The 18,335-nt window shown below is 39.9% G+C and overlaps 1 protein-coding gene across 1 annotated transcript; it reads left to right on the top strand.

Moving 5' to 3' along the window:
- The first annotated feature begins 952 nt into the window (after positions 1 to 952).
- LOC104428344 (B3 domain-containing transcription factor NGA1) lies at positions 953 to 2,271 on the top strand. Its single transcript, XM_039310861.1, is given in 2 exon segments — positions 953 to 1,078; positions 1,081 to 2,271. Coding segments are annotated over 2 exon segments (1,317 nt in total).
- Positions 2,272 to 18,335: the final 16,064 nt, after the last annotated feature.

The raw sequence follows: 18,335 nt of genomic DNA, 5'->3' as shown, positions 1-18,335 counted from the left end.
TGCACTGTTTTTAAATATCCAAGCCAAATGCAAAAGGAGATTAGAAAAAAAAAACTGAAGGGGAAGGAGGAGAAATATATAAAAAGAATGCCTAAAACAAGTCCAAATTGAGCAAAAGCTATCAATTAGAAGCCAATGCTCTCCAAAAACAGCTGGCCCTTATAACAAAATCAAAACTCGGACAACAAAAAACAAAGTAATGATTAAGATGAACATAAATAAGTGTATAGATGTACACTTTAGGCACACCCTCCTTCAAGATGATGACAGGGACAAGCTCACATGAACCCAACCAGATAATACAGAGGTCCCTACGTATAATCCCTCTCCCTCTCCCCCTCTCCCTCTCCCTCTCCCTCTCTAAAAGCATGAGAAAGAAATTAACCAAGAAAGGAGGAGGAGGAGAACAAATTTGCCTAACTTGAGAAGCTTCCAGGGACGCACCTCCTGTGATCTAATCACAACCATATAATTCCCCTCCTCTCTCTCTCTCTCTCTCTCTCTCTGTCTTTGAGGGTGTGTGTGTGTGTCTAATCCATCCTTTCTCACACTAACCCTACTTTTCCAAGAGGTCAACAGCGCTGAGAGCAACTTCAACAGTGGCTCTGTGCGTGCGTGCGAGTGAGTGTTCGAGACGTCCATATTAGATGTGCCGATTGGTTTCCTGTTCGAGTTCTCTCGTGGGTCAAACCAGAAACCGCGGAGCGTCACTGTTACAAGAATTTTGAAGCTCCCATCTCTTTCTTGGAAGCTCTCAGTCCTCTCCCCCAACACCCACCCAGATTTTTTTCTTCTTTCTCCCCAGAATCTTTTACCCTAGAAGAAGAACCACAAAGGTGGGGTCTTCGGTCAATTTGGCCCGTCTTCTTGAATTGGGTTTCGGTCTGGTTCGCCTCAGATCCAGAACCGGAAGATCGATTTGATTTTTGGAGAAGAAAGAGAGAGTGGGGGCATGGATTTTAGAGAGGCTTTTGTCGAGTTCGAAGAAGCCCAGGTTGTCAAAGGTAAGCAAAACCCTTTCTCTTACTCGTCCTCCTCGTCTTCACCCTCTTCTTCCACTTCTCATCACCAACACACGAGGGCCTCTTTCCTGTTGGCAACGTCAGTAATGGCCAGTGGGACACCCCGATGGGATCTTGGTTAGCCCACGGATTCGACCGCGAAGCCGACGGCCGCTCGAAGCCCGAGCTCATGGACGTATCGCCGCCTCGAGATGACGAGCATTCGCGTCCCGCCGCTCCTGCACCGCCGATTGAGAGGGAGCACATGTTTGACAAGGTCGTCACGCCGAGCGACGTTGGGAAGCTCAATCGCCTCGTCATCCCGAAGCAGCACGCTGAGAAGTACTTCCCGCTCGATTCCTCGACTAACGAGAAGGGCTTGCTCCTGAACTTTGAGGACCGCAACGGGAAGCCATGGCGGTTCCGGTACTCCTACTGGAACAGCAGCCAGAGCTATGTGATGACCAAAGGGTGGAGCCGATTCGTGAAGGAGAAGAAGCTGGACGCCGGGGACATCGTCTCGTTCCAGCGCGGCGTCGGCGAGTTCGGCAAGGACCGTCTCTTCATCGACTGGAGGCGGCGGCCCGACGCCCCAGACCCGCCCCCGATGGCCGCCTTCCAACTCCCAGGCCACTTCTCATTCCATCATCGGGGCTCCGCGACAGCAGTCCCTTGGGGCCCTCTGCTATTGCGGCCCGGGGCAGCTGCAGGTGCAATGCACATGTCCGCGAGGGACCACTCACAAGCGTCGCACCTGGGTCCATACCGGAACAGTTACGGAGGTGGCAGTGGTTGTAGTTATGGTTATGGTTGTGGGAATGTGGTGAGCTTGAACGCTTGTCCAAATTCGTCGTCGGTGTATTACCAGCTCAGATCGAGCATCGGTGCAGGCATAGCCCCAAGGCAAGTGTCCGCTGGGATGGTGCAGGTTCCTCAAGGTGCGGAGGCGGTGGTGCCGGGGGAACGAGCCGGTAGTATTCGACTCGGTGCCCGTGGTCCATGGGAAAGTTGCAGCCAAGAGGCTGAGGCTGTTCAGGTGAACATGGAGTGCCCGATTTCTGAGTCCGATGACGAGTGCGACATACTGTCCTCAACCTCTATATCACATGCTTCAATCTCATCGCAAGCCCACCAAATGTCCTCCTCTTCTTCACAGCAGCCTCCTCTCCAATTGAGGCTGTACAACGGTACGCCGTTGCCGACCATCCAGGCGGAGTTCTTAAACAAGGGAAAGGCTTCGGTCTCGTCATCCCTGGACTTGGATATTTGAGAAAGACGACCCAAAAGAGTTGGCACTACATTGATTGGTTTTGGTTTATGTCGTCAACTCATACGATTAACCAGGACCATAATTTTGCCAGAATGTCTTGCTCATTATCTACTGCAATTCTTGCATTTGTGGAATAATTGGAGGGCTTAGGCAATGAAGGGCAAGAATCAAGAATTGCCCCAAAATGGCAGTATGTTTTGTATGGTTTTGACGTGTGAAACAGAAAGGGGCATTTGAGAGAATCTGGGGTTTCCCGTGAAGAAATCGTTAGAAACATCATCAAAGGAGACAGAGAGGAGATCCAGAGCTGTGCAGCCATCATTTTCAAGAATTACATATGGAACAGTTCTCTCTTTTATAGAAAGAAAAACATTTTTGCTTTGTGTATAAAGTACATATATGATATTCATGATCAACTCATTATAGATAGAGTCTAATATGGAGAGACATCTGATAGATCCCATCAATCACAGCCCAAGATTTCACGTCCCTTTTGTTTTCCTTTTACTTTCCCGTCTTCTATTAGGACCTGGTTTCTCCAATGTGTATTCATCCACTGAATCAGCTCTTTATGATCGATCTTTATTCTCTCTCTCTCTCTCTCTCTCTCTCTCTCTCTCTCTCTCTACCGCATTTCACTTTCTCTATCTCTGCACTGTTTCCAAGTGAATAATAACAACTTTTCCTGATTCCTGGGTTCAAGGGTCACAGTGCCTAGTTTACCTGAATGCCATTTAAGTCTCGTTCCTCTCTTTCTTTCTCTCATTTGTTTCTTTCTCCTTGGTGTTTTTTTCCCCTTTCTTTTTCTTTCGTTTTCTTTTCTGGGTTTTTGGACTTTTGGGGTCTGTGTGTGTGTTTTAACCACTGTGTAGGTTGTTGATCTTGTCGCTGCTTCGTTGGGCACGCCTGCAGGTAGTTCAGAGAAAGTATTGCAGAGAGCTTTAAAGGTATGATTTATCTTTAATCTCTCTCTCACCTCTCTTCGTAGCCGCTTCCTTTTCTGCCTTCAACGTCTGCTCTCTTTCTTGCTCTTTTCGTGCAAAGGATTTCCACCTCTCTCTCTCTCTCTCTCTCTCTCTCTCTCGCCTGCTAAACCTTTGAGGTTTATTAATTGCTTGAATGTCCAACTTGCCAACTCTTCTACATTTGCGCTTTTCCCCTTGGTATTCCCCCCCTTTTCTAACTTTAAGTAACTATCAAGAGATTCAAACTTAACGACATTGTTGACACATCAACGTTTTTAGCTTCAAGGGCAAAATTAGGGGTCCGTAAACTCTACAAATAGAGATTTCAGGGAGGCATAACGTAACATGCCGATCGCATGCTTTATTTGATTGTTTTGATTGCTTCTTTTCATTCCAACGTATGCAATGTTCTACATCGATTGATGCCATGCTAATCATCATCATATCATTTATTTGTGGGCGAATAAACCTTCTTTTGATAAATAAATAAGGGCCGCAAACCATGCTATTTCTTACTCAGCAAGATGTCAAAGTAATGCTCTTCAGTGATGTTTCTACTTCTCCTTGATGGCCACTTTATAAGCCTTTCATTAGCTGCTTTATTCCTAAGCTTTCCACTGAAGTCGTGTCCCATCTTTACCCTGAATACTGCAATTAGTTAGGTAGTCCGATTTCAATCGAATAAGCAAAACATGCTTGAATTTGATGGTCTCCATTTGTTTATGGCGAGTGATTAGTGCGATTGATTTGAGACCTCAATCATTTGATTTAGATAACATTGATTCAAATTCCAGCTAAATATCAAGATTTCCATGCAAGCACATTCATTTTATTAATCCATGAAGTGACTAGGTGTTTTCTATTTTAATTCTTGAATTAATTTTGGCTTCGCTCCTTGAAGTTGTTACCCAGTATTCCACCATATTCTCTATAATGAAAGGAAGTGAAATAAGATTTTTATACGTTATTAAGGCGAAGTTAGCATTTTTCTTTTGGCCACTGGTAAAGTTAAGAGTTTGCTTTTACAACTTCAGGAGGGAAAGCTCTATGTATCTACCATGTTTAAATGAGAAAACAGAAATATGTACTATTTCATCACATAAGATTCATTGCCTAGCAAATGAACTAAAATTGCAATAAGCAGTACAAAAAATCACGAAACTTTGAAAATTAAGGAAGCTACTATCTCTCTTAAAAGGAAAAAATAGAAGAGAGAGAGAGAGAGAGAGAGAGAGAGAGAGAAGTCTAAATTCCGTGTAAATCCATCGCCAATAAAAGTTGGAAACTCAATTGGTAGCCTCATCTCTCATCTACATTTCACTTTATTTTATCACCATCAAATGATTATCATCGAAATGATATGTTTCTTGAGCCACGCCTTGAATATTGCCCGTCATCTCAAGCCTTTCCAACATCGATGTGATTTTCTCTACCATAGAACAGATGGTTTACTCTATATATATTCCCCACTCCGTAGTCATTTATCTAAGCCTTATGAGAATCCGGGTAGTACCATTTTGTTGCTTAACGTTGTCTTTTGCTATTGCATACTATTTAATCTTGGAGATAACCTCAAGTGGATCATCTTTGGTGCATATGCATGCAATCTTTGGCTGAAATTTTTTAAGTCCTGATAGCGGAGAGACCATGATACCGGCAAGCTGGTCGTATGATCCATATACAACTAGCTAGAATTTCTAGAAATTTTAGACTCCAAGATCATGTTTATCTATATATAATCCATCTGTATGTTCAGATTATAATGTGAATCACAAAATGTTTAACGGACAAGCCTGATTAAAGCGCAAACGAACATAAAAGTTAATCAAGAACATAGTGCACATTCATGTACGTGAGTGTCTTTATGCATTAGAAATGCGTCTCTCAGTTGCACTCTGATTAAAGGTTGGCCAAACAAGAGAATCTGTAATTCTCCTAAAAGCACGCTGCAAATTTTCATCATAACATAGCTTGCTTGCGTATATTTCAGGGCTGCATGTTATTTTCCTTGAATTGAAGCAATCCAAAAGAAATTTATAGAAGCCTGTTCATGGCAGCTTGTTTCTGCTGATCGTTGAGAAATAAACTTTGCGTATGCACAAGTGGGTGTGTATGTGTGTATTACTAGCTAAGGGACGTGGACATGTATTCCTCATTGATAATTATCAGCAAATAATAGAGTAATTAATTCCCAGAGTTGTTTCCTAATCATCTGTTCCTCAGTTGGTAAACCATTGACTGATCTAGCTAGGTTATGCGTCTATTTTGCCCATGTAACATTTCCTCTTTCTGTCAATTGCCTCAGTCATTGTTTTGACATCGGTGCAACGTAATTAAGTTAGGTTGTGAGTATGAACCGGGGACCCATATCAACTATAGTGGTTTGTCTCTTCTCTAATAATTGATGACTTGCATATCTTGGTTAGATGATGAAAGTGATAGCACCAGAGCTGATCTAATCATGGAGATGTAATAAGGCAAACATTCTCTCCCGGAACCGCTTGTCCTTTGTTCCTCATATCTTCTGAAGATCATCAGTTTTCCTATTATGTACTTTGCTTAATTGGACTGGATTAGGAAGGTGTCATTACTTTCTTGAGGTATTGAATAAAAAATTAAGAGAAAGATGAAACTGGTTTTTTTTCGTTATGTTACTTCGTATTGCATATTTACTTTTGCTACGCAATGAACTTGTGCAATTTTGACTTCAAGATAACCACTCACGGCCTAAACAAGAAATATTCATCATTCATTTTTTTTTTTTCATGAGAGCAGAAATTCTATATTTTACTCAAGGAATGGTTTAATATTTAAATATTTTAACACTTTCCCTCACATTGATTTTTGACCTAAGACTCATGCGCGGAAATATGCAAAATTTGAATTCATAGTCTCCTGCTCTCGTACCATGAGATTTTAAAAACATGAATTTGTAAATGAATGTGTTGATTAATATTTAAATATTCCAATACCAATCATATATTAATGGTTGGCTAACAGGCCAAACTTTCGATTTTGATGAGATTGACTTCTTACTAAAATCACAGGTACATACCGAAGTCATGTCTATCGATGCCATTCTCTATGTATGGAGTCTTTCTCAATACATGCATCGTCCTATGGGGTTGAATTGATGCTTCACATAACCTTTTTTACTTAGGTAAAAAGGGAAAAGAAGAACTCAGACTATATATCCATTCATAAGTTGCTCAAAGTATCAATTAGAGTAAAAGTTACTTCGAAATTAATTCAAGATCTGCAAAAAGGTCAAATCATATGCGATGTGGTCATTTAGGTTTGCCAATGCTAGTTGCATGGTCAAATCATATTCGATGTGGCCTTGTAGGTTTGCCAATGCTACTTGCATCATACTGTGTGACTTAATTACTCGATTTTATGGCTAAGCATGTCCAGGTTAAGTTTCATTACAATCACTCCATCAACAGGTCAACTTATGTACTCATGGAAAATGAGCTTTACTGCTGATGGGTTTACATCTTTTAATCGATTTTAATAAGTTCATACAGATTTAATTCAGTTAAGTACGTTTACATGCTATTCCTATTTATAAGATACTTTTATACACATCTATTACATTAGACACATTATTTTCATAATTAAAGTGTAAGAAAAAATTTCTTAAATGTGTTATACAGGCTGGATTGTGTCATGATTGGTTTGAAAGATGTAAAGTGATTAACAAATATGTCATCGACTTTTATGAAAAAATTTTGCTTGTATATATGTCTGAGATGATAAAGTTACGACACTCAAAATACATAAATAGTCATTCCTCTACAAATTGGATTATGAATGTAGCATAGTTTCGATTTTGAAAAAGAAATAGCTCTATTGAGACCGTAATTAGGACAGAAATTGTTCAGCTTCAAGATGATATACAAGAGTCTCTTTAAGGACTATCGCTGAAACAAATGAATGAGCAGCTAAACTAGTTAATGGTGCATTTGTTTCGTTGAAAACTTTATGATAAATGAAAATATTTTTCATGGAAATCATCTTAAAATAAATGGTTAGTTTTTATTTATTTGGTATCAGGGAAAGTGAGTTCCTTTCTGCTAGAAGAGAAAGTTGTTTTCTCCCAATAGAAACTTGTTATTTTCAGTCCATGGAAAACGTTTTCTGCACATCAATTATTTTTTTGTCATTCAAACATCAAAAAATCATAAAACAATTTTCTGAAAATAATTTTACTTCAAACAAACGGAACTTAAAATAAAATGATTCAACCTATCAAAAAGAGGATGACTTATTTCTAGTGACTCTACACATATTCTTCCACTGAACTAGTCAATTTCGATACCTATACTTTATATCCTAAAAAAAATTGGGTAATCGCTTGCGTTTGGCTCACTGAATCAGGTGGACCGATTGAGATGCATTTCAGCTGATTTGGACACTACCTGATCATGATATGGGAAGTAATCATAGAGTTGCCCGTGCGAGTATGTCTCTGTATAGAAATTTGTGTTCGACATCAACCGAGAACGCAGAATAGGGAAGATGATGATGTTATTTTACCATATACTTATGATGATATGTGAAGTACCAAAACGAAGCTCCAAAACTTGCAACTTGATTTCGACACCCGATGTGTTTCACCTTTATAAGAAGGTGGTAGGAAGAGAGTTTCAAATCGAAGGTGTAACTAAAATAGTTATTGTGACCCCGTTTATGTCCCTGTGTCCTGTGGTTCGGATCAAAGACAGGCCATACACGTGAGATTGAATAAACTTGTTCCATGTCGCACATTTAGTTCGTCGACTGCCCATCGAAATGTAGATAGTACGTGCAGTGAATGGATCCTTAATTAATCATGATAGCCATCTTCCTAAAATAGTCACAACGGTGTGGTAGCATAGCTATCTAGCTAGTTATATATTTAACGGACTAGCAAATTTTAGGACCTTTTAGTAGAACTAGAGTTTCATTACATGCGCTAATTGATAATACGTTGAAAGGCTCACGCTTTACTATTTATCGCTAATAAAGCACACCGGTAGATAAAAGTGCACCAAATATCTCTGTCAAGGCACCATTTACAAGCATTTAGGCTTTAATTGATCACTAATACAAAATTTCTTTGAACCATGTAAAACATTAGTGTAAGAGAGAGAGAGAAAAAGAGAATTGGAGATGCAAAACGGAAATCAAAAGATATACAATTGATCTTAGATTGAAAAACAGATGATTTCGATAAGTTTCCTTTTCGGAGAAGGTAATAAATCTGTTGGGGCGGATCGCTCCTTAAAAAAGGAGAGAAGTGATTATGAAGAAATGTGTCATATGTCATATGCAGATACAATTTGGGACAAATAATGCTGAAAGATGACTCTTCCCATGTTGTCTTCTTCCCAAAATCAGGTTGGACATTCTATCTCTTCGACCACTGCACAACGAATCCATTTAGTGACAAGTGATAAACCTGTCGATGTTCCTTGTCTAGTGAACCACGTAACTGACCGACTTACGTGCAATGAATATGAAGATCATTCAGTCGTGTGGACTACATCATGAGCAAAAGAAGTCATGATGACGAATTGACAGTAAAAATTCCTCGAAAGATTGTTTGATCCAATCCGGTCCGAAAGTCACCTAATATTGTGACTAAGGTCAATAATCTTACTAAATTATGATGTTGACTCGTCAATGACTTGATTTAGTGATGTCTTCCCCACTCTTTTGTGTTAGAAAAACACATTTCTGATTTCGAATCTTCTTTTTGTGTTAGAGGATTTTATTAATGAGTACTCTCGAAGTACTTGTTAAATAAGTATTAACGGAAGTTTACAGTTTTCAATGCACGGCTTTCTTGAAAATTAAAATATACCTTTTTGTTAATCATTGAAGGAGCAACATGCGCATAAGACCGACGATGTTGTTCTTCTTTTCCCCTTGATGCCATAGCAATGTCATTGACTTAAGCATGTACAATCTGGCTTTGGAATTAAACTCGAACAATTTCTTTTCCAATTCCATTAGAATTAATTCATGGTACTCTAATATTAACCTACATTTTGGCTTGCATCTTTTACCTATAATATGAGTGGTGAGGTACATTGTGGTACCAGGATTTACCTACAAGTGAGTTATCTTATCAGAAAGATTCAATCTACTCTTGTTACATACCTTCAACACGGTTGATGGATAATTGTAGCTCTTGACATGATGATATTAGTTCTTGTCTTCTTTAACATTATTAATATGGTCAAGATCTAAACTATGTACCCAAAGAATGTCGTTCCCTAACCTTAAATCCCTTTATCCAATGCAAGGAAAGCAAATAAAACTTTGCAATCATCGACCAATAGGCAAAGAGCATAATCCTATTACACGGCACTACCCTGTCCAATCACAAATATAAACAAAACAACCGAAAAATATGGGGGTGGAGAATCTGCCCTTTTAGCTTGGCATTTAGTTTAGGCAAGCTTTTCACTTAATTTCTTCTGTCTTCCCAACGTTTTGCTTAGTAGAAAAGAGGCATAATCCACCTCAGAAGGCATAAGAAAAAGGTCTCAGATCTTGGCTATGTTATGTCCTTTGCAGAGGAAACATATATAATCCCTATAGCTCCTATGAAAAGCAAGATCTGTATATGACCATTTACAGCTTGTCCTCTTCATCTTTTCCTTTTTCCCTTAACTCTCTTACCACCATCATGTAATTTGGTGTCCGACTGGCTGTCATCCAACGCCACCAGTGCCATCATCCCCCCTATCCCTTTCTCATTCACGGATAGGTATAACTTCTATGATCTTCTTTATTCACCCTCAATTCAATCCCATGATTAATCTAAACTGTCTCATTCATCGTTCACGTGCATCAAAGAAAACTCAACCCATAGAGTATAGAGCGTGATCATACAGTTACACCGAAGTGCTTGATTTGAACACGGGTCCGTCGCATCCAAACCAAATGAAACACCTAATCTCTCCATCAATCCCCTTTAATAATACAGCATTCATGATTGCTCAAACAATAACTACACATCTATCTTCTTAAGTTGAGATCTAACTTCGAACTACTCTGCTCGCACCTTTCTCCTGGGCCATCCCAAAAACCAGACCGTGCCCAGTGCGCGTTGGGAATCACGGTCATTCGAGTATGGAGATTGGTAAAAATGCTCGAAGAGTTTTAGACCGCTAATCACAATCAAATTTGTTTAAGGAGAAAGGAAGGAAGGAAGGAAGGAAGGAAGGAAAAGACAAAATAGGCAGAAAGTGAAAACAAATATTTGCTGCAGATGATATAAATATGATAAGATAAAATAATTGCTAGAATGGGGTCCACGGCAGACCAGCTGGGGGGGGGGGGTGTCCTAGAATGTAGGGCACAGGAGGATTGAGGGCAGAGGCCAAGATAGGGGAGGGGGTGGTGGTGGTTTAGCCTAGATTAGCATGAGAGAGGGGGCTGCTCTGATCTCCCCCCTAGCCCAACCCCAGCAAGACAGCCGTAACGAAAGTTTGCGCAATTCCACACCCTCTTTAACAACTGCTTTTCCCATCTCATTTACTCCGTTCATTAATGTATCCGTTTCATTTTCCCGTGACGAGGCAATGAGAATGACTGTGGGGATTGAGAACCTCCATTTTCAGCTCTTGGGTGTGAAGGGTAGTTGGGGGACTTGGCAGTGTATGCTAAGCCCTTTTTCTTTTTCATCTTTCTTGTTTTCCTTCTCTCTCTTTCTTTCTGGGTATTCTTGTATGCAAGATTGGTTTGTACTGCAGTAAAATATGAACTTCTTGAGGGCTAAGTCTTTGTTTCTGCTGCTTGTACTGCAAATGGGATGCATATGTGTGGTCAATTTCTGCTCATACGTTTAAAGGTGGAAGGTACTGATGGGTCACTCGATCCAACCCCGAGAGAGAGAGAGATTATACAAACAGGAAGAAAAGAGGGAATTGGTTAAACTATCAATTCCTCAAGCTGATGATTCCACCCGTTTCGGTGTAAAACCAACCCCACCTATCCAAGAGCCTTTGTCTACCCTACTCCTATGAATTGTTCCCACTTAATAATGTTTTTTTTTTTTTTTAACTTAGGACTTAGCAGCTACCCCAGTCTTATCATTATCAGCCTATACAAACCCACACAAACCCGCACATCTAAATTGTCGCTGTGTCAGTTCTTGTTTGGTGCCCCATAACTTCCTGCCCTCCAATGACTCAGTTCAACAGTGAAAAAGGCGGAGCTCTAATCATACTTTGTACCCGCTGGTTTTTCCTTTTCTCTGTTTCGATGCTTTGTTTGTGTGCGTTCGCCTGTTTCAGCCACCAAAACCCATCTCCCTAAAAGAAAATCAACACGAAAAGAGAGCTTTGCTCATCTCATTTCTCTGAACTGAGCATGTACATACATAAAGGAGGGAGTCCCCACCCTAGAAAGATGACTTCGAGGGTTAGGGTTTGCATAGGCGTAATCAATGCCAGAAAAATAAATGGGAAATACTCCCCATCTCCATCTGTACAGTGCAAAACACGTTCTCTCTCTCTCTCTCTGAGACGAGCGCATGCGATGTACGTTTCACGCTCCTAGAATATTGTTTCTGCATGGACCACGTTTGATATTTTTCCCTGCGGGATTCAATGCACCACATTCTTTCCCCCGTGATGCGATTTTCCTTTTCATCTTTGATCATGTCCGCCTTTTTCTTGTCTCTTTCCTGCTTTGGACTTTTCTTTCTCAGAAGGAAAAAAGTATTGATTAAAAAAAACAAGGCATCGTCTGATTTACGGGTCGATCCTCATCAGGTAAAAAAAGGCATACGGACCCCGATGTCATATGGATCTCCATTTTCTTCCCCATGCTCAGGACCATGATGGATAAAAATGGAGCCTTGCGACTTTCATCTTATAAGTAAGATGGCACTCTAATTGATCGCCTGGTTGGGATCTTGCGGGGTTATTTCCAATGCTCTCTTTGGAGAACGATCAAACGAGTCGATTACCTCAAATGGGGTTCTTGACAGTAAATCATGCTATCTGTTATTACATCCCCAATGCTAGGCCAAATGGGTAAAAGGAAAGTTTACGAGTTTTCACACATCTTCTCCTTTCAAAACATGGGCAATTAAAATTCGGACTCTTCCTTCTTTAGCAGTCTATTCAAAACAAGCCCAGAAGAGCACTCGCTGATATAATCTTGATGGGACTATAGATCGACTGAATATGGAACTTGGGTTTCATTCCTTTTTCCTGTGTTTTTTTGTTTTTTTTTTTTTTTTGCCCCCGAATTCTTGGCCAACTAGACATTCCACGTTGCTAAAGAGTGAGAATGGGACAGCATATCCATTTGGGACCTGGGGCTCTGAGTCTTCAAACGTGTCAAAGATCGGACGGCTCTGGTGAGCTGGTTTTGTCTGGACTTCCAATCTTCCGCTGTTCCCTCTCTCTCTCTCAGCAAGAAAATCAGTAAAGTGAAGAGAGAAAAGAAGGGAGTGCATAGAAGCAGCAGCAAAAGTACTAGGAGAGAGAGAGAGAGATGGAGAGGTTGTGACAGAGCATTAACAATGACAGTGCAAAAAGAGGGGCAGCCGATCCCAGGCAACTACCCACAATAATAGACAAGTGAATGTATGTATGTATGTTTTCATGCAAAAAAAATTAAAAATTAAAAAAAAATGGATTGTAGGTATGTTATGTATGTGTGGGGTAGGGGGATGATAGTTACAGGTCATGCCCATACAATCCCCGTACTCTTTTTCTTTTTTTTTTCTTTTTTTCTTTCTTGCCCCTTTGATTTGAGTACACACCAGGAACTTTGTTGCTATATCTACAATCCAACATTATAAAATTCGCGATTCCATCGATCGGTGATCCCGCTCACGGCTTGCACTCGCGGTCTTCTTTCTTGTTGGATCTTTATTACATACACAAAGATGCCAACAGCAGAGAAAATGATTTATATTCAAGACTGATTTTTTTTTATATTTTGATTAGCGAGTCACTTTTGCGTCCACTCATCGTTCTTAACCTAAATTTAAGTATATATAGGAGTTGCTCATTAGATACCGCAAGATCACGGTTTTTATGGATGATATATTGGGTTTCCTCGAGCATGATCTTTTTTTTTTTATTTTGCTAATAATGGAATTTTGAAGCTCTTTCTTTGGCATTCGATTAATCTCCATTTGGTGGCAGCCCATCTTTCATATACATAACAGGTAAATTATGAGAGATACATATGCTTTTGCTCTATGTAGACTAGCCAAATGAGGGAGTCGGGTTAGGTCAAGTCGGATTGAATGGAAAATGGTCTAACCTAAATAGACTCATTTAACTCATTTTGATACATTTCCATGCAATGCAAATCTAGTGACTCATACCCAACCTGTCTCATATTACCAAGACACTTCCTTATTTAACCCAATCTAGAAAAATCCATCCATACCTAAACTAAGGTAAGAGTGTGGAGTGAGTAAGCACAAGATCAAATGAGGGCAAGAGATAATGAAGAAAAAGTTATAAAGGTAAGTTTGGTCTATATAAATTGTAAATCCATTTATGACTCATTTGCTAAATATAAATAACATATATAATAACTTAGCTCATTATATATGAGTTAAGAAATGTTTTTATGACTTATTTTGAAAAACTTAGCTCTATGGGATAGTCTAGAGAATCTGAAACTATGAAGAATCAAATCCACATTAGAACTAAAGAAGACAAAGGCCACTTCTCGTTTGACTTTCACAAGTGTGGTTTTTTCCCCTCCTAAAAATTAGAAGGGAAATGAAGGGATATATAGACTACAAATCCTAAAACTTATTACAAAAGTGCAATTGAGTTTTAAAACTTTCAAAAGAATGCAATCAAATCATAAAAATTGTCAAATTTGTATAATTGAGTCCTTCTACTAACATCGTCAATTTGTCTCACGAAAAAAAAATTGACATAGTATTTTAAAATTTATTTATTTTTCTTACGTGGCATTTTTTTTTTTTAAAGAATAGTAAAAAGTTTTTAAAAAGCTAAAACAATTAAAAAAAAACTAGAAAAAAGGGGGTAGGATCATGGTTGGGTGCTGCCATCACCGCCCATCATCGAAGGGACGGGCGAAAGTCGCTTGCCTTCCCTCGCCAACCCGAGCGAGGCCATCAGCCTAGGCAAGGGCCGACAAGCTCACCCAAACATGGGCAACACCTTCGCTAGGGCCAGCACGACTCACCCAAATTTGGGTGATGCTAGCCCTCACTTATGACCGATGACTCTCACTAGGCCACGAGGACCGGCATCACCTAGATTAAAGCATTGTCCCTCGCCTTGGGCAGCGATGGCCAGCCACCCTTCGGTAATGAATGGCGTTGTAGTGCCCAGCTATGATCCCTGTCTATCTTTTCCAAATTTTTAAAATTATTTTAGCTTTTTTTAGTTTTTACTATTATTTACTTAAGATTTAGAGCAAAAAGTAATAAAAAAAATGCCATGTATGAAAAATAAATTAATTTAAAAATACCACGTCGGTATTTTCTGTTAAACAAATTTACGGTGTTAACAAAAAGATTCGATTGCACCAATTTGATAAATTTTATGATTTGATTATACTTTTTGAAAGTTTTAGAATTTAATTACACTTTCACGGCAGAGTCTTAGAACTTATAATGCACATATCCCATTTATTACTCATATTATATTCAAACTCATTTACTAAATATAAATAACATATATTATAACTTAGCCTATTATACATGAGTTAAAGAAATGTCTTTATATGACTCATTTTGAAAAATTTAGCTCTATCGGACGGTCAGGAGAATGTGCAACCATGATGAATCGAATCCACATTAGAACCGAAGAAGACAAGGGCCACTTCTCGTTCGACTTTCACGAGTGTGGTTTTTGTTTTCCTCTCCTGGAAATTAGAAGAGGGAAAAGAAAAAGGAAAAGAGGCAATGTAGGGACACTAGTGTGGGCCCTCCTTTCATTTTATAAGGAGCTGCATGAACGAAAAAAATAATAATCTGAGAGATTTCTGAGCCACCTGGGTTGGTAAAGGGCGGGCGGATTTTTGTCCAAAACCCCAGTCTATCGACCTCATTTAATGCTGAGTACACCCTCCCATTTTATTGCTTAGGTATCCCCCCGCAGGCTGCCCCTATTTTGCTATTCAATCCCCCTATTTTTCCTTTTTACCTTTTCCTTTTTTAGATGATTCTTCTTTTGAGTTCCAATCCCAATCTCTTTCTCTTGTCCCAATTTGCGTCTTCTTCACTCCAACCAGACCTAATTTTCCAATCCCATCTTTCTCTTTCTTTTTTAATGCCAGTCGCTTCACTTGGTTTGCTCAGCCTCAGCCCAACTCTCCTATTCTTCTTCTTCCTCCTCCTCTTTTGAATGCTTTTGAGGCACTTATGTCACGTCATCACTTTGGTTTTAATGGATACAAATGTGATCATCAAAGTATGGACCATATGGATCGCATGGACCATGTGGGAAAAAATAGTGGGAATTCCTCCCCAAGTTAAAGAGGAACGCTAAATCCATCTACTCCTACACACTTGGCATAACATAATAAGTTAGTTTCGATGTAGTAGCATTTAAAACATTCTAGCAATATCTACGGCGCTGCAAAATTATTGTAACCAAGAGGTGTATGAATAATAACAATTGACTAGATGTATAGGGTTTTTGTCTAGATATGTTAGAATCTAAAGTTCTACGTTTTTCTTCCTCTTGTACATGTTGATTAGGGGAGGAGACAATGACATTGGAATCGAATGTGGTGACATGGGCTTGGCTTCATCAAGAGATGGGATACCAAATTAACCAAGTTTCTAAAAAAGAGTCCCCACAATCATGACTTGTCGCTTTCTCTGCGTGGAATGCTACATGGATTGTCCTTGTACTTCCAACAGGTCGTTCGGCATCTAAGCCTGCAATGTTTCTGTGTGGTACCGCTCCAAAGCAATTTGAGGGGACTTGCACAAGCAGTGATGTCACCTCGCTACTTTGTCCCATCTCTTTCTCTCTCTCTCTCTCTCTCTCTCTCTCTGTGTATGGAAAGAGCTTCTTCATTTTCTAACCCACTTCTTTAAGCATTGGGGAAGAAGAGGAAAGAAACAAGGCCAGTCTGTAATGATTTGTGACAGTTCGCGAGATCATGACAGTCGAACTATGATCAAAGTGTAGAGATTGCTTGGGCCGTTTGTGGACATTCGTGGTTTGGTGAAATGGCACTGCTCTGCTATTTCCTCTATTTTTACCCGAAATTCAAAACTTTATCCGATGTGGTCCTTGTATTTTTTTAAAATTGTCACCATTAATCAAGTGATTGATTTTTACTTTCGGAGTGTTGAGTTGGCAAGACCAACACGACATCGCCTAGAGCATGCAAATCTTGTTCCTTAAACTTTTTTCGCGGATAAAAGAGAGAGGGAGAGGGAATTTTGCAAAATGCACAGATACTGAGAGTTCACAAAAATCTTGTAAATTTCTTATTAAGTCCACGTTAGCAATTTTTACAACGTCAATTTTATGTTTGCAAAATTCAAACCTAGAATGATGCAATGGTAGACGTCGCACTTTTTAAAAAGTAAAGGGACTATTTTGAATTTTTAAAAAAGAAGAAGTAGAAAGACGGTTTTGAATATGGGGCAAAAACTAGTGGGATCGTTAGTATCATTTCATATTTTGCTTGCAAAGAAACATGACTATAGTTTGGCCCAGTTTAATGGAGTGAAATTGGTGATGACACGTGAAGTGAACATATACCATATATGCAAATAAGATAAGACTATTGGTGATCCTACCACTACATCAAGGTCCAATGAATTAAACCCCTTTTGCTTTGATGAAGGTCCCATCTATTCCCTTGCCATTTTAACATGGTATTACTCTTTCCTTTCCACCAGTTATTGAGTACTTAACAATTAGAGCTGAGCAAGTTCATGTTGGAAGTATAAAGGCCACATGTGAGGACCATGTTCGATAAGACAATCAGAAGGGAAATAACGTGTGGATCCTGTAATTTGGTCGTTAATAGACAAGATGATCACATTCATAATCCGCTTGGCTTCAATATATTCTTAGCTCGACAGTTCGAGCTATTACCCGCAAATTTATATCAGGGAAAAAAAAAAAACCATTCATGTTCTGTTGTTGAAGAAACTTATGTTATTTGCCTTCCTTCCTAAAGATGGAGCCCCTAATGACAGGGCGAAGCTTATGTGCATCCACCGTTCCACAAAGGACGTGTAAGGGGGAAGCCCTAGCGTCTTGGGAAAGAGGGACGAGTTCCTGTTTCAGTGTCACTCGCTTTTGTACCACATTGCTTGAAGAGTGGCATTCAAGCACTGTCGATATTCAAGCACTTTTTGATGCCCCTTCACCTTTAACCCAGCCGCACCTACACAGCTGCTCTCTCTGTCAAGTTGCAGGTTCGATAAAAGTGAAAACGATGGTAGAGAGTATTAATGTCCAACAGCATCGATCCCATAGGCGAAAACATGTTGGGGGTGTCAGTCAGTCAGTCAGGGTTTGGCATAAATTACATAGACAACCTGTGCTGCACCATTTGCTCGCCAGCTCAACCTCCATCTCGCATCCTCATATTCTTCTGTCTAAATGATAGAGCTGTTCAAATTCTTCTGTTGAGTAATGAGAGTCCAGTGGGCTGTTGAACTTCCCAGACCGTTGGAAAAGCATGCATGCATAAAAATCCTGAAGCTGCTTCTCTCGTGTGCAATTTAGGGTCTGTCCATCTTGTGTGCATGTAAATCGGGTGATGGTGGAAAGGGAAAGTCTCCATGGGTGCGTTATGACACTGGCGACCGAGATACGATTCATTCTGAATGAGATGCAGACGTCCGATCATATACAATGCGTGACCAAATACGCACCGATCTATACGTAATTATAAAGATACCCTCCGTGCGACAGAGATACAACTTGCGATATACATTCTTGCTCAGTATGCATCTACAAAAAGAAGGATTGAGCTGGATTTGACTCGGATGGCTGCCCCTCATCAGTCCAAGCTTGCTACACGCAATTGGCCCACTAGATGTGAGGCTGTGGTAATGTTCTTTCTTGTTTTCAGTTTTGGGCTGAGGCATTGGCATTTTCCTGCTGTTGAAACATG

The sequence above is a fragment of the Eucalyptus grandis genome, chromosome 4 (assembly GCF_016545825.1).
Source record: "Eucalyptus grandis isolate ANBG69807.140 chromosome 4, ASM1654582v1, whole genome shotgun sequence".
NCBI classification, from domain to species: Eukaryota; Viridiplantae; Streptophyta; class Magnoliopsida; order Myrtales; family Myrtaceae; genus Eucalyptus; species Eucalyptus grandis.
Note: the sequence above shows the minus strand (reverse complement) of the source record. Positions and strands in the feature narration are given on the sequence as shown.